The sequence below is a fragment of the Ranitomeya variabilis genome, chromosome 2 (genome assembly GCF_051348905.1).
Source record: "Ranitomeya variabilis isolate aRanVar5 chromosome 2, aRanVar5.hap1, whole genome shotgun sequence".
Classification (NCBI taxonomy): domain Eukaryota; kingdom Metazoa; phylum Chordata; class Amphibia; order Anura; family Dendrobatidae; genus Ranitomeya; species Ranitomeya variabilis.
In genome coordinates this window covers 135,599,242-135,626,966 of record NC_135233.1, presented here as the reverse complement: position 1 = coordinate 135,626,966, position 27,725 = coordinate 135,599,242, and the positions used below count along the sequence as shown (strand labels likewise).

Below are 27,725 nucleotides of genomic sequence, written 5' to 3'. Positions count from 1 at the left end.
TTTTTTGCACCGCCATTGAATTATATAGGTATTGATGAGATTAGCCCATGCTGCAATTTTTTTCACACAGACAATTGGTCCATGTATGAATTCATGCATAGGAACATGCTTATTCACTTACATTGGCCAATGTGCTTTACATGTCCGTTTTTTTGAATGGTCAACGCAATAGGAAAAGACTCCGCACCGCTATTGCACCAGAGCCTGAAAGTCCAACCTCGGGAACCACCTCACTGCAGGCACATATACTAGAACTCTTTGGGTGCCAACCCAATGAAAAAAACATGTAAATAGTCTATACAAAGAAGAAAAACGTGTTTCCCGCTCGTCCGTTCATTCCACTTGTTCTGACTTCCCCCACTGAAGCTGTTTTAACATTTGTCAATAAAGACTGGATTTTAACCCCTTAGAGACCCTGCCCTTTTTCTTTTTTGCGTTTTCATTTTTCACTCCCCTCCTTCCCATAACTTTTTTATTTTTTCCGTCAATATGGCCCTGTGAGGGCTTGTTTGTTTTGCGGGTCGAGATGTAGTTTTGAACGACACCATTGGTTTTACCATGTCGTGTACTACAAAATGGGAAAAAAATTCCAAGTGCAGTCAAATTGCAATCCAGACTTGTTTTTTGTTTGGCTTTTTTGCTAGGTTCAACAAATGCTAAAACTGACCTGCCATTATGATTCTCCAGGTCATTACGAGTTTAAAGGCACCAAACATGTCTAGGTTCTTTTTTATCTAAGTAATGAAAAATTTTTTCAAACTTTGCCTATAAAAAAAAATAAAATTGTGCAATTTTCCGATACCTGTAGCGTCTCCATTTTACGTGATCTGGGGTTGGGTGAGGGCTTATTTTTTGCGTGCCGAGCTGACGTTTTTAATGATACCATTTCGGTGCAGATATTTTGATCTCCCGTTTTTGCATTTTAATGCAGTGTCACGGCTACTAAAAAAACGTAATTCTGGCGTTATGATTTTTTTTATCGCTACGCCGTTTAGCGATCAGATCGGGCAATTCTGAACGCAGCGATAACAAATACGTGTAGGTTTGATTTTTTTTTTATTGTTTTATTTTGAATGGGGCGAAAGGGGGGTGATGCTTGCTATGTGCACACGTCAGGATTTTCTGCAGAATTTTCCTGAACAAAACCGGACTTTTTCTGCAAGAAATCCGCATGGTTTTTACCATTTTTTTTTTTGTGTTTTTTTCCGGAGCTTTCACAATGCAACTAAATAGCTGCAAAAATGCGAAAAATCCACAAAATTAATGAACATGCTGCGTTTTTAAAAAAAAAACGCAATGTATGCACAAAAATTGCGGAATGCATTATAAATGATAGGATGTATATGTATGCATTTTTTAAGCGTTTTTTATCGCATTTTTATAGCGAAAAAACGCGAAAAATCCTGAACGTGTGCACACAGCATTAAACTTTTATTTATTTATTTTTTTATATTTTTTTAAACTTTTTTTTTACTTTTGCCATGATTCAATAGCCTCCATGGGAGGCTAGAAGCTATCATAGCCTAATCGGCTCTGCTACATAAAAGCGATGCTAAGATCTCCCCTATGTAGCTCAATTACAGCATTGCTATGAGCGCCGACCGCAGGCTGGCGCTCACAGCAATTTGGCATCAACAACCATAGAGGTCTTCAGGTGACCTCTGGTTGTTATGCCAACGCACCGATGACCCCCGATCACGTGACGGGGGTCAGCGGTGCGCGTAATTCCGGCCGTGCGGCCGGGAGCTCTCGTTAAATGCCGCTGCCAGCGTTTGACAGCGGCATTTAACTAGTTAATAGCGGCGGGTGGATCGCGATTCCACCCGCTGCTATTGCGGGCACATGTCAGCTGTACAAAACAGCTGACATGTCCCGGCTTTGATGTGGGCTCACCACCGGAGCCCACATCAAAGGAAGAGATGCGACCTCCGCAGTACAAGTATGTCGCGAAGGGGTTAAGGAACGGTGAGTACACCTATTTTCTCTTCTTCGTATGGACGTTTTTTTAATAGACTGTACATGGACCGAAAATTACGTTTTACCCATATATTATAATACTAATGCAATTAATAAATTACTGCAGCAATCAGCAGACATGCACAAATATTAGATAAAATAATATGAATATTTACTAACCAGTTTATAAAACAAAGGAAATTATGGTATGGAAACAGTGTATGAGTAACAAATACGATGACAGTAGTTACTCTCAATAACACCGACTAAGAGTACCCGCAGTTACACTTAATCAGAATTAACAGTTATATGTGAGCAAATTATAAAACTATTAACCCTTTCTATGCATAAATCAATAAAACAATAGTGTTATATCAGTACTTACAGTAATCGCCTACTTTTTGAACTGTCTTTTACAGAAAAGGCATTTTCTCCTACCTAATGGACCTTAATAAGGCTATTTATATATGCGTATATATATTCAAATGTAAGATGGTAGCGGTATTCCCTGAAACTGAAGTACAATGGTCCTTGCTGGGCTGAGTCTTGAATAATCAGAAACGCAATCTTGAAGCTCTTAGGGAATGGCGATCTCTCCAACGCCTAGCTTCCCTATGTCCTTCGCAATAGAATCGCCATCTTAAAGCTCTTAGGGAATGCCAATCTCTCTAACGCAGAGCTTCCCTATGTCCTTAGAGATGGGGCCTAGCTCAAGAAGCTGTGTACTTGGTTGTCCCCACCAAGTCAGCTCATGTCAAGCTAAATAAGGCATCCCAGAGTCACCAACAGCAGATCCAGAGTCGCTCCTCCCTATCCAGACTTCTACAAGGATCTGCAGCTTCACTTCTCTCAGATTCTCCTTCGACTGTTCCCAACCGCCCTCCAACCACTGAAAACGCTTCTCACCCTCGCCCTTTACTGACCAGATCTTATATTACATCACAAATCTCCAAAAATACAGTAAACTGTAGTAAGTAACTGTAAGTAAGAAGTGACAGTGAAAAATTCAATGTGTATTTTCCTAGAGATTGTCTTTGTTTTAGGCTACTTTCACATTAGCGTCGTACTCGGCCCCTCGCAGTGCGTCGGGCCGACGTACCGACGCAAGCAGTGAAAGCGCCGCACAACGGAGGCAGCGGATGCATTTTTCCAGCGCATCCGCCGCCCCATTGTGAGGTGCGGGGAGGTGGGGGCGGAGTTCCGGCCGCACATGCGCGGTCGGAAATGGTGGTCCGTCGGCAGCAAAAAATGTTACATGTAACGTTTTTTGCAGCCGACGGTCCGCCACAACACGGCGCAACCATCGCACGACGGTTGTGACATGTGGCAAAGCGTCGCAATGCGACGCTAATGCAAATCAATGGTGAAAAAACGCATCCTGCAAGCACTTTTGCAGGATGCATTTTTTCAACCAAACAACGCATAGCGATGTGCAGTGCACGACACTAGTGTGAAAGTAGCCTTAGATTCCCATACCCATTGTAGTACAGTGGAGTTGGTGCAGTGTGACAGACAGGCAGTGACCACAGGAAAGTTCAAAACAAAGTGTCTTTAATGTCCAACGTAACTCACAAATGGAAAACAAATAGTATCCTCCGGATCGCAGCCGGGAATCAAAAGAGTCCGTATATGAGACTGGTTGCCGTGGGTGACTGCACCACCGTGTCACACTGATGGGTGCCAGGCCTTTTGGCTTCGCTTGGCTCCGTGTTACTTCACACAGGCTGAGCCTTGCAGAGCCACCTGCTCTGCAGTTTTCAAACCAAGACTACCACACCCAACCCTTTGCTGCAGGGTTTTTAAATGGAATCTGTGGGCCTCTTGTAAGACCCGGCCTGGAAAGAGCCAACCGCCTCACTACCATACTGCAGTTCGCTTTAAAAATAAAAGCCCATGTCGGGTTTTCTTAAATCTGCCTTGGGCAAATAGTTTGTCCAAGACCAAGCTTGCTTTTGTCCTGCATTGCAACCACAGCTATATCTGTGACTGCAATGCACTCCAATGGCCTTAATACACCTCTATGCGCTTCCTGGGGATGCATAGCGACCCTCGCATATAATACCTGTCACTGCTTCACACATGTATGTTTTTAAGGGTCAGTGCAGGAGGACAGAAGTACTTGTATTACAGCTGTCTATCAAGTTAAAATCTAAATTTGTTCTGAGATAACCTATTGTCGTTGAAAAATTGTAACTTTGAACCAGAACTCTACAACAAACTAGCAATTGGCTCCAAAGACCCCAACGTGTCAACCCAAAATAAGAAAAATCAAGATAAAAGGAAAATAAGCAGATATCTAAGTAAAACCAGTTCAGGTTAAGGGCACAGTCAGATGGCCGTATAATTCGTACCTAGATCAGACCGAAATCCATGGACTGGCCGGTGGCTCTCCCAACCCAAGGGTGACAGATTCATATATTTTGATACAGCTGTCATTCTCGGGTCGGGAGAGCCACCGGCCAGTCCACGCATTCTGATCTTGGTCTGATTTATAGTGCCATCTGAGTGTGCTACATTGAAGAGATGCGGTGCTTGCACAAACAATGGATAGCATTCTCAGACCCCCGTTCATCTAATATTGATGAGAAGATAATTCCCTATTTCAGAAACTAATTGCATTAACAATTTGTGTTTTGGTTTTTTTTCTTTTTCTCTTTCATCCAGCTATACAATATGCTTATCTGTTTTCTGGAAGTTTGTCTCTGATTTCATTCTCTTATTTCTTCCATAAGTTAAAAAAAAAACCTTTTCTTTCCTACAGGAGAAATAAACCTTTATGGCCACATATGGAAATCTATGTAGCCTTTTGATAAATGCTTCTAATATCTTTTAATAGAAAGCTGCTCCCCACAGTGCTCATTTTATGAACTTTTAATGATACGGCGGTGTTCTGTTTTAACATGTTTTCTCAGTGTGTTCTGGCTCCTGTAAATCCTGACAGTAGTTATTCATTAGACACTCATGACTTCATGCTATTACATGCATGTTGTGCTAATATTTTATTCATTAACACTGCTGGTAATAACTGTAGATGAGTAAATTATGGTTTATTGGAAGTGGATATTGTGCTATCACAAGTATTATGCAGGATGTGCCTTCTTGCAGTATATATTACAAAATTAATTCACATTTGTGGACATATTCAGGACTTTTTTAGTTATTATTTGTGAAGAGGTTTGTATATGGAAATTTGTGTTATCAACTGAACAAACTGTGAATATCTAGATATACAGTAAGTATATTTCTCCAAACTGTCCCTATAAGTTAGCGTTATACTGGGGTGCCAAGGGTCGCCATTAAAATTGACTCTGAAAGTTCACTGTTTAGCTGTATGCAAATATTACATTAAGATTGCTCAAAAAATCACCTATGCTTCTATATACGGTAATCATAACCTAAGTAGTTTGTTAAATTAATAATGTCCATAGTGAATGAAGTGTATATTGCCAACTACTGCACAGTGGCCCACCGGGGATTCACCTGTTCTCCCGTGAGCCAGTCTTAGCCTACACCCTACTACAAGTGTCATCCTCTGTGCATCCGTATAGTCAAGATTTTGTATGACTGATTAGCAGGTTATGGTAATTACCAGCAGTAAAAATGAAGAGTCATATTTGATGGCAAACGTTCATCTCCGTACTTATATATCTTTAAAAGCTTTGCACTACTCATAATAATTTAATATTCATCTTGTCATTTTGTAATGTGATTTATTTTCATCAATTTAAGATTTTTCAAAGCAGGTACAAAAAAAATGAGCTGATGTGGCTCTGTAATGTGATACATTTTTTCCATTTCCCTTTCGTATTATTGATGCAGATAGTTAAAGTAAAGGAAAAAACAGGAAAACTGGCCACATATGTGTTAGAGATTTTGTAATTTTCTTTGATCAGAGGTGTCATCAAAGTTTACCATTATAAATGAATCACATCACTTTGAACTGGATTTTTGAGAATTGAGTTGAAAAAGAATGCATCCATGAGCTAAGATCCACAGCCTTGTCTTAGAAATGAAGACATTCTGTCTAAAACCCTATTTTAAGTTAGAGCGTCTTATGTCCTGTCCTATTTATCCTGTTTTGGAAGACAGTGGTCTACTAGGGTATGTCAAGTTTATGGAGGGTGTTTGTCATTTGGGATCTACATTAATTAACTAGAAAGCTTCAGAGTCATCTCGGCCATTCCTGGATGCATCCTTCTCTGTGAAATCAGAACTGGTGCAGATTCAGAAGATTCTGCTGTTCGTATCTACGTCTTCGGTTACTGTTCAATACCTGCAGAGAACAAGATGTGTCCAGAGACGGCAGTCACTTGGTTAACTCGTGAATGCTGCCATCTTGCTTTCCATGTATAGGGTGGTCGTGGCTCTACAATGCTCACATTTCCCATAGTTGGACAGTTGGAGACATTCTAACAAATATGAAGAGTTGTACAGATTATTGTTTGAGAGAGGCTTTTAACAAATATTCTTAAAAAGTGACAAACCCCTTTTAAAAATTAAATAAACCTAATTTATTATTCATTTTTGCTAATGCTTTGTTTAATTTTGGCCAATACATTTGACCCATTCTATACTCTTCTCTGACAGTCCAGAGTATTTGATATCATTTTCCTACAAAGAATATTTTTTGTGCCTGTAGTAGTGTGAGCATTTTAACTGCTTCACAGAAGTGTACTTTATTTAATTTTGCAACAGAACTGCGGTGACCAACCACTTACAAGTCTCCATCTTGGGGCAGGGATTACCGTATATACTCGTGTATAAGTCAACCCGAGTATAAGCTGAGGCACCTAATTTTGCCACGAAAAACTGGGAAAACTTATTGACTCGAGTATAAGCCGGGTATGCATTGTCCCCTCATCCCTATCCTGGTATGCATGGCTCCCCATCTCTCTCCTTGTATGCATGGCTCTCCATTCCTGTCCTTGTATGCATGGCACCCCATCCCTGTTCTTATATGCATGGCTCCCCATCCCTATCCTTGTCTGCATGGCTCCCCAGTCCCTATCCTGGTATGCATGGCTCCCCATCCCTTTCCTTGTATGCATGGCTCCCCATCCCTATCCTTGTATGCATGGCTCCCCGTCTCTGTAGGCATGGCTCTTTATCCCCGTCCTTATATGCATGGCTCCTTATCCCCGTTCTTGCATGCATGGCTCCCCATCCCTGTCCTTGTATGCATGGCTCCCCATCCCTGTCCTTGTATGCATGGTTCCTATAAAAAAAACACATCCTACTTACCTTCCCTGCGCGCCCTCACTGCATCTCGTTTCATGCCAGCAGCTCTTCCGGCCGAGCGATTACGTGTCCAGGCTCATTAAGGTAATGAATATTCACTCCAAGCCTATGAGAGTGGAGAGAGGTGAATATTCTTAACCTTAATGAGTGGGGACAGATCGCATAGCCAGAAGAGCTGCTGTCACCGGAACGAGATGCAGCGAGGTCGTGCAGGGAAGGTAAGTAGGATAAGCCGGCGGTTGTAACTGTGCGCGATATAAGAGGAATGAATATTCACTTCCAACGCAGTGAATATTCATTTCTCTTTAGCAGCGGGCACAGGCTTTAGCCGCTGCCACCGGCTCCTGCCTCTGTGACCCGCTGCTCCGCCGCTCCCCCTCTCCCGCCATCTTTTTGGTACAGTGACCCGTGTATAAGCAGATGGGAGTGATTTCACCACAAAAAAATGTGTTGAAAAGCTTATACATGAGTATATATGGAAAGTTTGTCTCTTCGCAATGGTAGACCAGTTGGTATTGTTTTTGGAACCAATGGTCTACTTTCCAAACAGATTAGATACTTTAGCTCTCTTTTTTTCCATTCTCTTTCACTTTTCTTGTTCAAACTAGTGGGTAGATAATATCGAAAAAGGTATGACATCCAGATTGGCAGTGTAATTATCCAATGCATATACAGTAATATATATATATATATATATATATATATATATATATATCAGCATTTGACGCCTTTATTCTGCATATTGCAGTCTGTTAAAGGTATATCGCACCACTTCCACCTTACAATGTATTTATGGAAATAAGAAGAGATCCCATATTCAGATACAAAGTAACTTTTGTTTAAAAATACATTAATAACAACAAATATAAAAGAACAAAAATACTGTCAAAAGGACACCAAGAGAATAATCACACCGAAATATCACTGACGTTATGAATACAAAGGATGTTCTATATCAACAGTATTAACCCCTTTCTGCCATTGGACGTACTATTCCGTCCATGTGGGGTGGGCCCTACTTCCCAAGGACGGAATAGTACGTCCAGCGTGATCAGCCGCGCTCCCCCCGTGAGCGCGGCTGATCGCGCTGGACGTACTATCGCAGCTGACATCTGGCACTATGTGCCAGGAGCGGTCACGGACCGCCCCCGGCACACTAACCCCCGGCACACCACGATCAAACATGATCGCGGTGTTCCGGCGGTATGGGGAAGCATCGCGCAGGGAGGGGGCTTCCTGTGGGCTTCCCTGAGACGATCGGTACAAGGCGATGTGCTCACCTTGTACCGAGCGTCTCCTCCTTGCAGGCCCCGGATCCAAAATGGCCACGGGGCTGCATCCGGGTCCTGCAGGGAGGTGGCTTCAAAGCGCCTGCTCGAAGCAGGCGCCGGGAAGCCTGGGGCTGTGCACGTCAGATCGCCAATCTGACACAGTGCACAGCAGTGTCGGATCGGCGATCTGTCACTTTACTGTGATGTCCCCCCTAGGGCAAAGTAAAAGTGTAAAAAAAAAAAAATTCACATATGTTAAAAAAATAAAATAAAAAAATTCCTAAATAAATAATAATAAAAAAAAATATTGTTCCAATAAATACATTCCTTTAGCTAAATAAAAAAGCAATAAAAGTACACATATTTAGTATCACCGCGTCCGTAACGACCCAACCTATAAAACTGTCCCACTAGTTAACCCTTCAGTGAACACCGTAAAAGAAAAAACGAGGCAAAAAACAACGCTTTATTATCATACCGCCGAAGAAAAAGTGGAATAACATGTGAACAAAAAGACGGAAGTAAATAACTATGGTACCGCTGAAAACGTCATCTTGTCCCGCAAAAAACGAGCCGCCATACAGCATCATCAGCGAAAAAATAAAAAAGTTATAGTCCTCAGAATAATGCGATGCAAAAATAATTATTTTTTCTCTAAATTAGTTTTTATCGTATAAAAGCGCCAAAACATAAAAAAAGATATAAATGAGGTATCGCTGTAATCGTACTGACCCGAAGAATAAAACTGCTTTATCCATTTTACCAAACGCGGAACGGTATAAACGCCCCCCAAAAAGAAATTCATGAATAGCTGGTTTTTGGTCATTCTGCCTCACAAAAATCGGAATAAAAAGCGATCAAAAAAGTCACGTGCCCGAAAATGTTACCAGTAAAAAACGTCAACTTGTCCCGCAAAAAACAAGACCTCACATGACTCTGTGGACCAAAATATGGAAAAATTATAGGTCTCAAAATGTGGTAACGCAAAAAAACATTTTTTGCAATAAAAAGCGTCTTTTAGTGTGTGACGGCTGCCAATCAAAAATCCGCTAGGAAACGCCCTATAAATAGTAAATCAAAGCCCCCTTCATCACCCCCTTAGTTACGAAAAATTAAAAAATTAAAAAAATGTATTTATTTCCATTTTCCCATTAGGGTTAGGGCTAGGGTTAGGGCTAGGGTTAGGGCTAGGGTTAGGGCTAGGGTTAGGGTTAAGGCTACAGTTAGGGTTGGGGCTAAAGTTAGGGTTTGGATTACATTTATGGTTGGGAATGGGGTTGGGATTAGGGTTAGGGGTGTGTCAGGGTTAGGGGTGTGGTTAGGGTTACAGTTGAGATTAGGGTTAGGGGTGTGTTTGGATTAGGGTTTCAGCAATATTTGGGGGGTTTCCACTGTTTAAGCACATCAGGGGCTCTCAAAATGCGACATTGCGTCCGATCTCAATTCCAGCCAATTCTGCGTTGAAAAAGTAAAACAGTGCTCCTTCCCTTCCGAACTCTCCCGTGCGCACAAACAGGGGTTTATCCCAACATATGGGGTATCAGCGTACTCAGGACACATTGGACAACAACTTTTGGGGTCCAATTTCTCCTGTTACCCTTGGGAAAATACAAAACTGGGGGCTAAAATATAATTTTTGTGGGGGAAAAACAATATTTTTTATTTTCACGGCTCTGCGTTATAAACTGTAGTGAAACACTTGGGGGTTCAAAGTTCTCAAAACACATCTAGCTAAGTTCCTTGGGGGGTCTTGTTTCCAATATGGGGTCACTTGTGGGGGGTTTCTACAGTTTAGGTACATCAGGGGCTCTGCAAATGCAACGTGACGCCTGCAGACCATTCCATCTAAGTCTGCATTCCAAATGGCGCTCCTTCCCTTTCGAGCTCTCCCATGCACCCAAACGGTGGTTCCCCCCCACATATGGGTATCAGTGTACTCAGGACAAATTGGACAACAACTTTTGTGGTTCAATTTCTCCTGTTACCCTTGGGAAAATACAAAACTGGGGGCTAAAAAATAATTTTTGTGGGGAAAAACAATATTTTTATTTTCACGGCTCTGCGTTATAAACTGTAGTGAAACACTTGGGGGTTCAAAGCTCTCACAACACATCTAGATGAGTTCCTTAGGGGGTCTACTTTCCAAAATGGTGTCACTTGTGGGGGGTTTCAATGTTTAGGCACATCAGTGGCGCTCCAAACGCAACATGGCATCCCATCTCAATTCCAGTCAATTTTGCATTGAAAAGTCAAATGGCGCTCCTTCCCTTCCGAGCTCTGCCATGCGCCCAAACAGTGGTTTACCCGCACATATGAGGTATCAGCGTACGTAGGACAAATTGTACAACAACTTTTGGGATCCAATTTCTTCTCTTACCCTTGGGAAAATAAAAAATTAGGGGCGAAAAATCATTTTTGTGAAAAAATATGATTTTTTATTTTTACGGCTCTGCATTATAAACTTCTGTGAAGCACTTGGTGGGTCAAAGTGCTCACCACACATCTAGATAAGTTCCTTAGGGGGTCTACTTTCCAAAATGGTGTCACTTGTGGGGGGTTTCAATGTTTAGGCACATCAGGGGCTCTCCAAACGCAACATGGCGTCCCATCTCAATTCCAGTCAATTTTGCATTGAAAAGTCAAACGGCGCTCCTTCCCTTCCGAGCTCTCCCTTGTGCCCAAACAGTGGTTTACCGCCACATATGGGGTAGCCGCGTACTCAGGACAAATTGTACAACAACTTTTGGAGTCCAATTTCTTCTCTTACCCTTGGAAAAATAAAAAATTTGGGGCGAAAAGATCATTTTTGTGAAAAAATATGATTTTTTATTTTTACGGCTCTGCATTATAAATTTCTGTGAATCACTTAATGGGTCAAAGTGCTCACCACACATCTAGATAAGTTCCTTAGGGGGTCTGCTTTCCAAAATGGTGTCACTTGTGGGTGGTTTCCACTGTTTAGGCACATCAGGGGCTCTCCAAACGCAACATGGCGTCCTGTTGTGAATTTGCTTTTTGCTCCCTCTAGTGGTTACTAGTTTTTTGACTCTGGTTTTTCTGTCATTCCTTTTATCCGCACCTGGGTCGTTAGTTAGGGGTGTTGCTATATAAGCTCCCTGGACCTTCAGTTCTATGCCTGGCAACGTAGTTATCAGAGCTAGTCTGCTGTGCTCTTGTCTACTGATCCTGGTTCCAGTTATATCAGCTAAGTCTGCCTTTTGCTTTTTGCTATTTGTTTTGGTTTTGTATTTTTGTCCAGCTTGTTCCAAATCTATATCCTGACCTTTGCTGGAAGCTCTAGGGGGGCTGGTGTTCTCCCCCCGGACCGTTAGACGGTTCGGGGGTTCTTGAATTTCCAGTGTGGATTTTGATAGGGTTTTTGTTGACCATATAAGTTACCTTTCTTTATTCTGCTATCAGTAAGCGGGCCTCTCTGTGCTAAACCTGGTTCATTTCTGTGTTTGTCATTTCCTCTTACCTCACCGTCATTATTTGTGGGGGGCTTCTATCCAGCTTTGGGGTCCCCTTCTCTGGAGGCAAGAAAGGTCTTTTGTTTTCCTCTACTAGGGGTAGCTAGATTCTCCGGCTGGCGCGTGTCATCTAGAATCAACGTAGGAATGATCCCCGGCTACTTCTAGTGTTGGCGTTAGGAGTAGATATATGGTCAACCCAGTTACCACTGCCCTATGAGCTGGATTTTTGTATTCTGCAGACTTCCACGTTCCTCTGAGACCCTCGCCATTGGGGTCATAACAGTTTGCCAGGCCAGTATTAAATGTTTAATGCATTGCAGAAGAGGGATTATAAGAAAGAAGATTCTGAGTTTTTTTTTTCTTCTTCCCCTTTACCTCAGAGTGGCTATGCTTGCTGCAGACATGAATGTCCAGACCTTGATTACAAGTGTGGACCAGATGGCTACTCGTGTGCAGGGCATACAAGACTATGTTATCAGAAATCCTAGGTCAGAACCTAAAATTCCGATTCCTGAACTGTTTTCCGGAGACAGGTTTAAGTTTAGGAATTTCGTGAATAATTGTAAATTGTTTCTGTCCCTGAGACCCTGTTCATCTGGAGATTCTGCTCAGCAAGTAAAAATTGTTATTTCGTTCTTACGGGGCGACCCTCAGGATTGGGCTTTTTCGCTGGCGCCAGGAGATCCGGCATTGGCTGATCTTGATGCGTTTTTTCTGGCGCTCGGTTTACTTTATGAGGAACCCAATCTTGAGATTCAGGCAGAAAAGGCCTTGCTGGCTATGTCTCAGGGGCAGGACGAGGCTGAAGTGTATTGCCAAAAATTTCGGAAATGGTCCGTGCTGACACATTGGAACGAGTGTGCACTGGCCGCTAATTTTAGAAATGGCCTTTCTGAAGCCATTAAGAATGTTATGGTGGGTTTTCCCATTCCCACAGGTCTGAATGATACTATGGCACTGGCTATTCAAATTGACCGGCGGTTGCGGGAGCGCAAAACCGCAAATTCCCTCATGGTGTTGTCTGAACAGACACCTAATTCGGTGCAATGTGATAGAAAAACCGCAAATTCCCTCATGGTGTTGTCTGAACAGACACCTGATTTAATGCAATGTGATAGAATCCTGACTAGAAATGAGCGGAAAATTCATAGACGCCGGAATGGCTTGTGCTACTACTGTGGTGATTCTACACATGTTATCTCAGCATGCTCTAAACGTATAGCTAAGGTTGTTAGTCCTGTCACCGTTGGTAATTTGCAACCTAAATTTATTCTGTCTGTAACTTTGATTTGCTCACTGTCATCTTATCCTGTCATGGCGTTTGTAGATTCAGGTGCTGCCCTGAGTCTCATGGATCTCTCATTTGCTAAGCGCTGTGGTTTTACTCTTGAACCATTAGAAAATCCTATTCCTCTTAGGGGTATTGATGCTACACCATTGGCAGCAAATAAACCGCAGTATTGGACACAGGTTACCATGTGCATGACTCCTGAACACCGCGAGGTGATACGTTTCCTGGTTTTACATAAAATGCATGATTTGGTCGTTTTAGGGCTGCCATGGTTACAGACCCATAATCCAGTCCTGGACTGGAAGGCTATGTCAGTCTCAAGTTGGGGCTGTCGTGGTATTCATGGGGATTCCCTGCCTGTGTCTATTGCTTCTTCTACGCCTTCGGAAGTTCCGGAGTATTTGTCTGATTATCAGGATGTCTTCAGTGAGTCTGAGTCCAGTGCACTGCCTCCTCATAGGGACTGTGACTGTGCTATAGATTTGATCCCAGGCAGTAAATTTCCTAAGGGAAGACTGTTTAATCTGTCGGTACCTGAACATACCGCTATGCGTTCATATATCAAGGAGTCTCTGGAGAAAGGACATATTCGTCCGTCTTCTTCCCCTCTTGGTGCGGGATTCTTTTTTGTGGCAAAAAAGGACGGATCTTTGAGACCTTGTATTGATTATCGGCTTTTAAATAAGATCACTGTCAAATTTCAGTATCCTTTACCGCTGTTGTCTGACTTGTTTGCCCGGATTAAGGGTGCCAAGTGGTTCACCAAGATAGACCTTCGTGGTGCGTACAACCTTGTGCGCATTAAGCAAGGTGATGAATGGAAAACCGCATTCAATACGCCCGAAGGTCATTTTGAGTACTTGGTGATGCCTTTTGGGCTCTCCAATGCGCCTTCAGTTTTTCAGTCCTTTATGCATGACATTTTCCGGAAGTATCTGGATAAATTTTTGATTGTTTATCTGGATGATATTTTGGTTTTTTCTGATAATTGGGATTCGCATGTGGAGCAGGTCAGGTTGGTCTTTAAAATTTTGCGTGAAAATTCTTTGTTTGTCAAGAGCTCAAAGTGTCTCTTTGGTGTGCAGAAGGTTCCCTTTTTGGGGTTCATTTTTTCCCCTTCTGCTGTGGAGATGGACCCAGTCAAGGTCCGAGCTATTCTTGATTGGACTCAGCCCTCGTCAGTTAAGAGTCTTCAGAAGTTCTTGGGCTTCGCTAACTTCTACCGTCGTTTTATCGCTAATTTTTCTAGCATTGTGAAACCTTTGACGGATATGACCAAGAAGGGCTCCGATGTAGCTAACTGGGCTCCTGCTGCCGTGGAGGCTTTCCAGGAGTTGAAACGCCGGTTTACTTCGGCGCCTGTTTTGTGCCAGCCTGACGTCTCACTTCCCTTTCAGGTTGAGGTGGATGCTTCGGAGATTGGGGCAGGGGCCGTTTTGTCGCAGAGAGGCCCTGGTTGCTCTGTTATGAAACCTTGTGCCTTTTTCTCTAGGAAGTTTTCGCCTGCCGAGCGAAATTATGATGTGGGCAATCGGGAGTTGTTGGCCATGAAATGGGCATTTGAGGAGTGGCGTCATTGGCTCGAGGGTGCTAAGCATCGTGTGGTGGTCTTGACTGATCACAAAAATCTGATGTATCTCGAGTCTGCTAAACGCCTTAATCCGAGACAGGCCCGCTGGTCATTGTTTTTCTCCCGCTTTGATTTTGTTGTCTCGTATTTACCAGGTTCAAAGAATGTGAAGGCCGATGCTCTTTCTAGGAGCTTTGTGCCTGATGCTCCTGGAGTCGCTGATCCTGTTGGTATTCTTAAAGATGGAGTTATCTTGTCAGCTATTTCTCCGGATCTGCGACGTGTGTTGCAGAGATTTCAGGCTGATAGGCCTGAGTCTTGTCCACCTGACAGACTGTTTGTCCCGGATAAGTGGACCAGCAGAGTCATTTCCGAGGTTCATTCCTCGGTGTTGGCAGGTCACCCGGGAATTTTTGGCACCAGAGATCTGGTGGCCAGGTCCTTTTGGTGGCCTTCCTTGTCAAGGGATGTGCGGTCATTTGTGCAGTCCTGTGGGACTTGTGCTCGAGCTAAGCCTTGCTGTTCTCGTGCCATCGGTTTGCTCTTGCCCTTGCCTGTCCCGAAGAGACCTTGGACACATATCTCCATGGATTTCATTTCTGATCTTCCGCTATCTCAGGGCATGTCCGTTATCTGGGTGATTTGTGATCGCTTCTCCAAGATGGTCCATTTGGTTCCTTTGCCTAAGCTGCCTTCCTCTTCCGATCTGGTTCCTGTGTTTTTCCAGAACGTGGTTCGTTTGCACGGCATCCCTGAGAATATTGTGTCAGACAGAGGATCCCAGTTCGTTTCCAGGTTCTGGCGATCCTTTTGTAGTAGGATGGGCATTGATTTGTCGTTTTCGTCTGCTTTCCATCCTCAGACTAATGGACAGACGGAGCGAACCAATCAGACTTTGGAGGCTTATTTGAGGTGTTTTGTCTCTGCTGATCAGGACGATTGGGTGACATTCTTGCCGTTGGCTGAGTTTGCCCTTAATAATCGGGCTAGTTCCGCCACCTTGGTTTCGCCTTTTTTCTGCAACTCTGGTTTCCATCCTCGCTTTTCTTCGGGTCATGTGGAGCCTTCTGACTGTCCTGGGGTGGATTCTGTGGTGGATAGGTTGCAGCAGATCTGGAATCATGTGGTGGACAACTTGAAGTTGTCACAGGAGAAGGCTCAGCGCTTTGCCAACCGCCGCCGCGGTGTGGGTCCCCGACTACGCGTTGGGGATTTGGTATGGCTTTCTTCCCGCTTTGTTCCTATGAAGGTCTCCTCTCCCAAATTTAAACCTCGTTTTATTGGGCCTTACAAGATATTGGAAATCCTTAATCCTGTATCTTTTCGTCTGGATCTTCCTGTGTCGTTTGCTATTCACAATGTATTTCATAGGTCCTTGTTGCGGCGGTACATTGTGCCTGTGGTTCCTTCTGCTGAGCCTCCTGCTCCGGTGTTGGTTGAGGGCGAGTTGGAGTACGTGGTGGAGAAGATCTTGGATTCTCGCCTCTCCAGGCGGAGACTTCAGTACCTGGTCAAGTGGAAGGGCTATGGTCAGGAGGATAATTCCTGGGTGGTCGCCTCTGATGTTCATGCGGCCGATTTAGTTCGTGCCTTTCATGCCGCTCATCCTGATCGCCCTGGTGGTCGTGGTGAGGGTTCGGTGACCCCTCACTAAGGGGGGGGTACTGTTGTGAATTTGCTTTTTGCTCCCTCTAGTGGTTACTAGTTTTTTGACTCTGGTTTTTCTGTCATTCCTTTTATCCGCACCTGGGTCGTTAGTTAGGGGTGTTGCTATATAAGCTCCCTGGACCTTCAGTTCTATGCCTGGCAACGTAGTTATCAGAGCTAGTCTGCTGTGCTCTTGTCTACTGATCCTGGTTCCAGTTATATCAGCTAAGTCTGCCTTTTGCTTTTTGCTATTTGTTTTGGTTTTGTATTTTTGTCCAGCTTGTTCCAAATCTATATCCTGACCTTTGCTGGAAGCTCTAGGGGGGCTGGTGTTCTCCCCCCGGACCGTTAGACGGTTCGGGGGTTCTTGAATTTCCAGTGTGGATTTTGATAGGGTTTTTGTTGACCATATAAGTTACCTTTCTTTATTCTGCTATCAGTAAGCGGGCCTCTCTGTGCTAAACCTGGTTCATTTCTGTGTTTGTCATTTCCTCTTACCTCACCGTCATTATTTGTGGGGGGCTTCTATCCAGCTTTGGGGTCCCCTTCTCTGGAGGCAAGAAAGGTCTTTTGTTTTCCTCTACTAGGGGTAGCTAGATTCTCCGGCTGGCGCGTGTCATCTAGAATCAACGTAGGAATGATCCCCGGCTACTTCTAGTGTTGGCGTTAGGAGTAGATATATGGTCAACCCAGTTACCACTGCCCTATGAGCTGGATTTTTGTATTCTGCAGACTTCCACGTTCCTCTGAGACCCTCGCCATTGGGGTCATAACAGCGTCCCATCTGAATTCCAGTCAATTTTGCATTGAAAAGTCAAATGGCGCTCCTTCGCTTCCGAGCTCTGCTGTGCGCCCAAACAGTGCTTTACCCCCACATATGGGGTATCGGCGTACTCAGGACAAATTGTACAACAACTTTTGGGGTCCATTTTCTCCTGTTACCCTTGGTAAAATAAAACAAATTGGAGCTGAAGTAAATTTTTTGTGTAAAAAAGTTAAATGTTCATTTTTATTTAAACATTCCAAAAATTCCTGTGAAACACCTGAAGGGTTAATAAACTTATTGAATGTGGTTTTGAGCACCTTGAGGGGTGCAGTTTTTAGAATACTGTCACACTTGGTTATTTTCTATCATATAGACCCCTCAAAATGACTTCAAATGAGATGTGGTCCCTAAAAAAAATGGTGATGTAAAAATGAGAAATTGCTGGTCAACTTTTAACCCTTATAACTCGCTAATAAAAAAAAAATGTTGGTTCCTAAATTGTGCTGATGTAAAGTAGACATGTGGGAAATGTTACTTATTAAGTATTTTGTGTGACATATCTCTGTGATTTAATTGCATAAAAATTCAAAGTTGGAAAATTGCGAAATTTTTTCCGCCAAATTTCCGTTTTTTTCACAAATAAACGCAGGTAATATCAAATAAATTTTACCAATATCATGAAGTACAATATGTCACGAGAAAACTATGTCAAAATCACCGGGATCCGTTGAAGTGTTCCAGAGTTATAACCTCATAAAGGGACAGTGGTCAGAATTGTAAAAATTGGCCCGATCATTAACGTGCAAACCACCCTTGGGGGTAAAAGGGTTAATAAATATATCTATATAAATATTATTCACCCCACTATAACTCTTAAATATCCAAATGACAATTACTGTCAATACAGCATATATATCTATGTACTCAACATGGGTATGTTAATTACTATCAAGAAAATATATAGAATCCCTATCAGTGTTAGTAGACCAAGACCAAAACAGTACCCATAATCTACCCAGCCTAATAGTATTGATATACTGTTAAAGGTGCAGTCTCTTATTCATTGTAGCCTTATTATAGTGGTAGCAAACAGCCAATTTCATTGCATGAGATGTTTGCTTATGTCTATATATTTTTGTATTTTACAGATATTAATGAATGCTACATGCAAGGTGTATGTCCTAATGGGGAATGTTTAAATACGATCGGCAGCTTTAGATGTACTTGTAAGCAAGGCTTTGTTCCAGATCATACATATTCTTCTTGTGTTGGTAAGTACGGTAAATATACTTGTGGGAAAAAAATATAAAAATATATGTGACCCCGGGTTCAGTGCTTGCAAGTCCTTATGCACTAAGCTTGCCTCCTTATCTAATTTTGGTACCTATGATATTTGCTATATTTTTTAATATTCCAGCTTCTTTTTGTCTAGGATTCAAATGTGATACAAGGGCAACAGAATAAGAATTTGAGAAACATGGAAATATTTTACCTTGCACATGCTAGTTGTTTTATAGGCAGTATAATGTTTTCCCCAAATATCGAGAGTGGATTGCTGTATATTTGCTACTAAGTCAATTATTACATTTTAGTGTTTTTGTTTTTCTTACATAATGATAACCATTTCCGTTTGACCTGTTTGAAATCTTCAAAATGTTTGAATGACCCCCCCAAAACTTGTATTCTTTAAGACAGAGGTGAGGAATCTTTTTTATGTCAAGGGAAATTGGATATTTATACCATCCTTCAGGGGCCGTACAAATTGCGTGCCAAATCTGGCCCCAAAATACGCACTAACGTTGGCACTGGCTCAGTAGTGAACACTGCGTTTGGGTGCTCACAGAGCAAGAAGAAATTAATGGGCTGGCAGACATCAAAATACAGCTGCCGGCCCAAGCACTGCGGTCCCTGGAAAGCTGCCGATGGGACTGAAAAAGGGTCATCGAGGGCCATGAACGGCCCTCGGGTCTAAGATTTCCCGCCCTCGGGGAAAGAGATTTACTAGCGGCAAAATTGTTGTTCCATGTTAAACACATGGACAGTGTTAGAAGCTCTCCAATGTGTAGACTTGGCATAGGATTAGCCCAGATCACAGCTTCTTCTGCTCTCATAATTAGGAGTTAATTAAATAAAATATTATATTGTGTCCAGTTAGGTTAGGGTCACACAACCTTATGATTGATCAGAGTGTGATCATGGTGTGGTCCAATTTTCACAGATGAGATGGAGATGGAAAACAACATTTCTCAGTCTTCTCTATTCTGTAGGTTCATGAATATGGACCTCAGTCGAAAGTCATCCAAGTGCAGTCCGATGTTTTCCACTTACTCATTGAATTCCGTGGCCGAGTACGATCCGAATATCTGATGCAAACCGTGCATTCTGCAATTTGTAATGTTTTGTTGGATCGTACTCGGACTGAAAATCCGGTCGCCTGCACGAGCCCTTAGCGATCATATTTACCTCTTGATGCTTAGTATATGACTTGCGTAGTAGCAGCACCTCTGTCAGTGTAACCCTACTTTTAATCTATAATCAAGCATGAATTTTCAGCTATCTTCAAGTTAGCGTTATAGGTTTCTGTACATTACGTTTTAATAGTGAAGAAGTATTTAATTAAAATATTCCACATATACATTGGTGTTCACACATCTCAGAAATGAACCACTTAGAACCCACACACATTACATTTTTTTTACTGTGATTTATTTTAATAATCTCACGTATGCAAGTCAAATGGATTTGAGATTTTTTTTTCTAATTTGCCAGATGTCTAACCCAAAGGCATTATTCTTACTCATATATTATGTACACTTGACAGTTAGTTCCTTTGCATCTATCAACATATGCATCATGTTTGCCTCAAATTCGTCTTAATAATTACGGTAATATTCTTTTGACGTCAAACTTCTGAATGAAGGGCGAGCCGATACATTATGTTTTGGTTAAGGTTGCATTACAGGTCTGTACAATAACATTTTTATATAAGGGACGTTAATAAATGTTATATGTTTGATGGCCTTCTTTTAAAGGGAATCAGCCAGCAGGATTCTGCTACCTCATGTGAGAGCAGCATATTGTGGGGGCAGAGACCCTGATTTCAGCGATGTATCACTTTTAGGGATGCTTGCTGTAGTTTTAATAAAATCACATTTCTATCTGCTGCAGATCTACACTATTCGGCCTCATTCACACATCAGTATTTTTGTACTGGTGTTTGCATGCATTCAGAGAAAAGGTATAGATTGACACCTGTCCTGTGTGGAGACACTTTTAGTATTGGCATACAAATACTGATGAAATACTGACCAAAAATACAGATGTGTGAATATGGCCCAAGTCTTCCTCCATATAGTCTCCCTCATTCATCCTTTTTTTGCTTTGCCGCTCGAAGCACAACCACACACTTGCTACTCCCTGCTGCCTATTTGTGTTCTTCACCGTCAGTACCAACAGTCATATTTGCATCTTGCACATCACTACGCACATGTGATTCATCATAATTAGTGATGAGCGAGTGTGCTCGTTACTCGAGATTTCTAAGCATGCTTGGGCGTTCTCCGAGTATCTTGGCCGTGCTCGTAGATTATGTTTGTGTTCCCGCAGCTGCAGGATTTGCAGCTGCTAAACAGCCTGAATACATGTGGGGGTTGCCTGTTTGTTAGGGAATCCCCACATGTATTCAGGCTGTCTAGCAGGCGCAAATCATGCAGCTGCGAGGACACAGAAGCCGAAGGCAGACACCGAAACGTACGTCGGGGTGGACGCATCCTCAGTATATTTAAGAAGTGACCAGGACACAGCTGGAAACCCTGCTAAATTCAGTTATGGTTAGGAGTGACATTCCCTCTCCATCTTAGGCATTATTTGCATCTTATAAATATCACATTTCTAGAACTAGTAGTTTGCTTATTAACTTTTAGCAATTAATATTGGGTTGCTAAGTAGCTTCTGTGTAATCGGATACAATAACAAAGTAACCTGGTGCTAGACTCATCCCTAAAGGAGTTGGACTTTACATAGCTCGATATTGGTGACACACAGCAGCCTACTAATCTAAGGACATTTTGCCTGGAATGGTGGCACATGATTAATGGTGTGAGGAGAAGTTATTTAGGTGGGTTATGTCACCAGCACAAAAGCTCATGCCTGAGATATCTGTTATGCTTAAATAAATCTTGTGCAGAATGTAGAGAGGGGTCACATAATTAGTGGCTTGAATTGGGTGTAGAACAGAGTACGGAGCTCTCGGGCTTGAGTTGCTCTTACCGTTCTATTCCGATGTTTCGTTACATAAGTTTATTGCAAATAATTTCAACATGTAGTAAAAGTTTGCTTGAAAGACATATAGACTTCTACGATAGCAATCAATGACTTTATGCAAGCAAAAGTTTTGGAAAAATTCAGAAACGTGGAATGAAGAAGTAGCTTTATTAACTTTTTTTTAAATGGTTAATTTTTCCGCTACGAGAATGATGGTGATCTGTCGTACAGATCATGAGTATCATACCGGTGTGGGTACAACACCTGTTCCTCACACTGATCGGCTTTGACCAGCTCCAGTAGCATCAGGAGAAAACCGCATCCAGACTAGGACACAACAGCTCATTGTTTTGTGTCCACCATGGTCACTGCCGATCTGCTCCCTACACTCGACTCTCACTGGCAGTCCCTTAGAGAATGAATGGAGAAGGGAGCAGCACTCATGTATGTGCACTGTCACTTCATTCAGGCAGGGACAAAAGTGTGCTGATCTGGCAATTGGTGGGGGTCTCAGTGGTTGGATCTCACTTATCCCATCGATAGGTAATATTTTCTTGCAACTGGAATACCCCTATAACTGAGAATCTGTCAGTGTGCTTATTCTGGGGCAATTTATGACTCTTTATTTTCTGAGCTTCTCCTGGCTGATTTATAACCACAGTGTTCAGCTCAACCTTCAGATGGTCATAAATCAGCTCAGAAGAAAAAAAGTAAGGCTACATTGCCACATCTGTGTGAATTTTACCATCTGTGAAAAAAACTCAATTTTTTCTCAGTTATCCTCCTAGCTGCATTTACGTGGCATCCATATATTTCTCTTTTTTTTACCCCGAAAAAATCTGTTTATTCTCAAGCCAATAAAAAGACCCCTGAAAGGTATTTTTAAATTCATATTATATTTAAATTGATCACTAAGCAACAGATCCGGAGACACAAAAGCATAATGGGAGCAAATTGTAAGAATTGTGATTTGCATCGGTTTCATGGATCCCTGTTGACTTGTATGGCTGAGTCTCATGCTAAAACAAGAATGGGAATATGACATGTTCACGGATCTCAAACTCGGATACATGATTTTCATGGATGACCGTAAAGAGGCATGGAACTTTATGGGTCTCGGTGCTGTCTGAGAAAGATTGGGACAGCACACTGGCCTTTCATATGGATGCGTGAATATAGCCCGGTGTTTCCCAAACTCATGACCTGAATGCCCCGCAACATATCCTTTTTTCAGTATTTGCTCATGTATTGCGTAGGTGAAAGCACCTTTGGCAATTTGTGATGCATTGGAAAAAATTCCATTATCTATGCAAAACTAAGTTAATCCTAAAAACATGACCCGTTGGGGGGCAGTGGAGAATGGAGTTTGGAAACACTGATGTAGCCTAATATTTATACGGGCAGAAGAATTATATATTCTGGCCGTATAGCTCACTGATCAATTCTAAGTTAAATTATTATACATTCAGCAATAAGCAATATACCGTATAATGAACCCAGATGCTATAGAAGGGCAACGTTTTTAGGTTAGGACAATCAGTAATGTAATATTGGTTGAGGTTCGGCACCCACACTAATCAGCTGTTACACAATCTCTAGTGGTTCTTGCGTATCAGCTCATATTCATTTGACAGTCTCATGCCTACATTATTTTAATATATACCAAGCTTTTTTTATTAGCTAATGCTGATATTTAATACATACATATTTTTACCATTCATTATAGCTCATACTGGCAGACTATAGTGTTTCTTCAGGGCTGTAGAGAGGGTTTAGGATAATACAATAATACAAAAAAAAATAGAAAAATAAAAGTATATTTGCTTTTTTTAATATAGTAAATCTTCATTTAGGCATATTTTATAGGTACACTAAAACCATATGTTTATTTAGTCTTTCTTCATTTCCACAAGAAGTTGGATCAGACGGATGCCTTTTACAATGAAATAAGGCCAGACAGGTTTCAGCCACACTTTTCTGTTTCATGAAGTGAGACTGGCAATTTGCCCTTGCCCGTTTTCTTGTAGCCCTCTGCCAAGCTGATCACTCACTGACCATGAGCAGAATTGTGTGCTGTAGATTCTCTTGGCTTTCCTGGATCATAATTTGAATAGTTTCCTGAGAAATGAAATGATCTGGCAGATGAGAAGGAAGGTAAAATATTACCTCTTAATAGGCAGCTGATACCATGCCAATAAACAAGTAGAGAGAACGATGTCATTTATTTTCCTATCTTACACATACACAATGATTATGGAGTAGAAGACATTCCCGAAAAAAACTGGCCTTAGTCCACATTTCAAAGACTTGCACTGACTATCGTCAAAACAAACCAATTTGGACTTTTTACCACATTTATAACGCTCATATTTATAATTTGTTTACCTGGATATCAGCCCTGGTATTTAGCAATTTGGAAAAACATATTCATCTACGGTAATTACACTGGCACAGCTTTGCTTATATACCTTCTGGAAACTACGAGTAAAATGGTTTATTAACTGGCCATGGTTGGCTAACAAGTCAAAAGGGATTGTCTTACCTGGGAAGCCCCTTCCCAATAACCTTATGAAGGCAAATTAATGACATAAATGAAAGGACCAACCTCTGTAAGCCATAGTGTAGAAATATGGCTCCCAGTCCGGTGGACGTGGCGTTACCATGTACTACTCTAGAGCGGTGATGACTAGATTCTGCTAGTCATTAGTGCATTTGGGGGTTGAATTCATTCACCCATTGTAAACATCCAAGAAAGAATAGAGTAATCAGTCTACCAAAAAATAGAAAATTAAATATTTTTATTCTTCAGTGTAAAAAGGCACAATTATAACAGACCTCTATATATCAAGGACAGAGTCTCAATCAAGGAGAAACAGGTGCAATAGGAGTACAACACCAAAAGTGCAGAGTATTAAGAGATCAATAATCAAATTCATATCAAATGTAAAGTGACAGTGGCAGTGATATATTCCAAAGACCAATATAATCACATCAGCAAAGACACAATAAATCCCCAAGTGAGGTCATTATATATATATATATATATATATATATATATATATATATATATATGTATATATATATATATATATATATATATATATATATATATATATATATATATAATGCTGACACAGTTATCACACTAGTCATATATAAGTATTGCTCTTACCCATTACTGCCTATGGTGCCGCACACGCCGCCCCAACGCGCGTTTCACGTGGGCTTCTTCCGGGGGGCTGCTGCAGTCATGACGTATATGAAAGTACCAACCTCTGTAAGCCATAGTGAAGAAATATGGCTCCCAGTATGATGGACGTGGCGTTACCATGTACTACTCTACAGCGGTGATGACTAGATTCTGCTAGTCATTAATTCATTTGGGAGTTGAATTCATTCACCCATTGTAGAGAGCTTGGAGTCAGATGTTCCTCAGATCATTTTACCTATGTCCTTTATTACGGACTGGGAGGACCACATCACTGTCTGGTATTTGAAGATTGTATAAACTAGGATCCGCCATACATTTCCTCTTGGTAGAGGATAAAATTTTACGTACAGAAAATTTGTTTTTGAGTTTAGTTTGTAAAGCTGACGTCTTCATTTTATTTTTGTGTATTAAATGAAAATTCTTTTCTTTCTTCAGCTGAAAATCTTTTAATGTCTGAGGAGAAAGGTCCATGCTACCGTCTTGTCAGTACTGGGAAGCAATGTATGCATCCACTGTCTGTGCAGCTTACTAGACAGCTTTGCTGCTGCAGTGTAGGCAAAGCCTGGGGGCCCAGCTGCGAAAAGTGTCCTGTACTTGGAACACGTGAGTATGACATGAGCCTTGCTAATATAAGAGTTCAGTAATTTCATAGGCCACAGCATGTTCCAATTGGCAGTTTCGAGAGCAGTGGTCTCCAAAGTTTAGCAATTGCAGCAGTCAGGGTAAGCGGGGAGTTGCAACTTCAAAACAGCTGTAAAGACACAGGTTGGAGAACCCTTAGGCTACGGGTTATAATAATATTAAATTACTTAACTGACTATATTAAAAATTATATTTTATCTCCCGTCCAAAGGATAGGTGATGATAACTTATTGATCGCTAGTAGTGTAGCCGCTGGACCCCCCAGAACGGGGCTGTGAAGCAGAGCTCTGCAGAAACCCTTCATGAATGGTGTGAAGATGCGCATGCTCAACCGCTGATCAATTAATTGTCTATGGGACTGCCAGAAATAGCCGAACACACTGTGCTCAGCTCTCCCCAGTGACCCCATAGACAAGAAATGGAGTAGAGATTAAGTTTACGCTACTCCACTCAATTCAAGATAAAGCTCTACATAGCCCTGTTAACAGGATCCAAGACCCTTCTCTTAGGATCTCTGAGGGTCCCAGCGGCTAGACACCCAACAATCAGTATGTTATCTCCTATTATCTCCTACTATTTTGGGAATAACTCATAAGGCCCCGTCTCACATAGCGAGATCGCTAGCGAGATCGCTGCTGAGTCACAAGTTTTGTGACGCAACAGCGACCTCAGTAGCGATCTCGCCATGTGTGACACGTACCAGCGATCAGGCCCCTGCTGTGAGATCGCTGGTCGTGTCGGAATGGCCTGGACCTTTTTTTGGTCGTTGAGGTCCCGCTGACATCGCTGAATCGGTGTGTGTGACACCGATCCAGCGATGTCTTCACTGGTAACCAGGGTAAACATCGGGTTACTAAGCGCAGGGCCGCGCTTAGTAACCCGATGTTTACCCTGGTTACCAGCGTAAATGTAAAAAAAAACAAACAGTACATACTCACCATCATCACCATTGCCCGTCAGGTCCCTTGGCGTCTGCTTCCTGCTCTGACTGCCGCCGTAAAGTGAGAGCACAGCAGTGACGTCACCGCTGCGCTCTGCTCTCACTGTACGGCGGCTCAGTCAGAGCAGGAAGCAGACGGCAAGGGACCTGACGGGCAACAGATGGTGAGTATGTAGTGTTTGTTTTTTTTGGTAACCAGGGTAAACATCGGGTTACTAAGCGCAGCCCTGCGCTTAGTAACCCGATGTTTACCCTGGTTACCCGGGTGCTGCTGGGGGACTTCGGCATCGTTGAAGACAGTTTCAACGATGCCGAAGTCGTTCCCCTGATCGTTGGTCGCTGGAGAGAGCTGTCTGTGTGACAGCTCCCCAGCGACCACACAGCAACACAACAGCGACGCTGCAGCGATCAGCATCGTTGTCTGTATCGCTGCAGCGTCGCTGTGTGTGACGGGGCCATTAGTCATTTGTTTTTTTATATACAGTATAGTTGTCTTGGGTTATAAGTATGATTTGGGGGTAAACTGGACATTAGGGTCCAGCTTTGTATACAATTGCCCTATAGAAAAAATACATGCAGTATTCGGGAGCCATAACAAAAATACATTTCTTTTATACTCCCTTGCATCCTGGCAGTAGACTTCTGATTGAGTGACATTTTGGATGAAAATGGAGTTTCCTTGTCCTGTTCTGTAGTGTTTGATGGAACTGTATTAAAATGCTTTAAGTTGCTCCTTAGCACCAGGTTACAAACTTCCATTTGGTTGCTGACAAAAACCAATGTTTCCTTATGGCTGGTGTAGTATTACATGCTCTGTGCTGGTAGTTGACCTGTCAGTTCTTATACTTATTCTAATATTACCAAGAACCGCCATACATAGTTGTGTCATACATGGTTAACATTAAATACTGGCTACTGTTGACCTATAGACATATACTATGTATTCAACAATGACATGTGTATCATATTTTCCTATTAGATGTAACTTATAATAAGGACAGTCAGCATGAATAAGCTTCGTAGGAGCATTATGATATCCACTCCCATAGTTACCTCCAGATATGTCACAGTCAGGGGGTTTGGATTTCATTTTCAGCAATTTAAATAAAAGTTTAATTGCTTGGAAGGTCAAAATGTAAAGTACTCAATTACTAAAAGGCAATTACCATGTCAGGATTTCAAGTGTACGGCACTGCAGAAAATCAAATGTGACCGCCGTGTAGAATGGTATATTTTGAGAAGAGGACTTATACAGTAACGTTAGAGAAAGTTGTGTCATAATCAGAAGTGTACAGCCAGACAAAAAAAGCAAATGTGAATATCAAAGTGTGGACTAATGCAGGAGCCTTATGTCCAGTCCACATCTTTATTAGTGATGAGCGAATATACTCGTTACTCGAGATTTTCTGAGCATGCTCGGTTGACCTCCGAGTATTTTTTAGTGCTCGGAGATTTAG

General features: G+C 42.1%; 1 protein-coding gene across 2 annotated transcripts in view; it reads left to right on the top strand.

The window, feature by feature from the left end:
- Positions 1-27,725, top strand: part of LTBP1 (latent transforming growth factor beta binding protein 1) — a 534,628-nt gene that overhangs the window by 358,225 nt on the left and 148,678 nt on the right. For both annotated transcript variants that reach the window (XM_077283013.1, XM_077283014.1), the window contains 2 exons: positions 18,361-18,483; positions 25,122-25,289. In XM_077283013.1, coding sequence (XP_077139128.1) covers positions 18,361-18,483; positions 25,122-25,289 — 291 coding nt within the window. The remainder of the gene's footprint in view (positions 1-18,360; positions 18,484-25,121; positions 25,290-27,725) is intronic.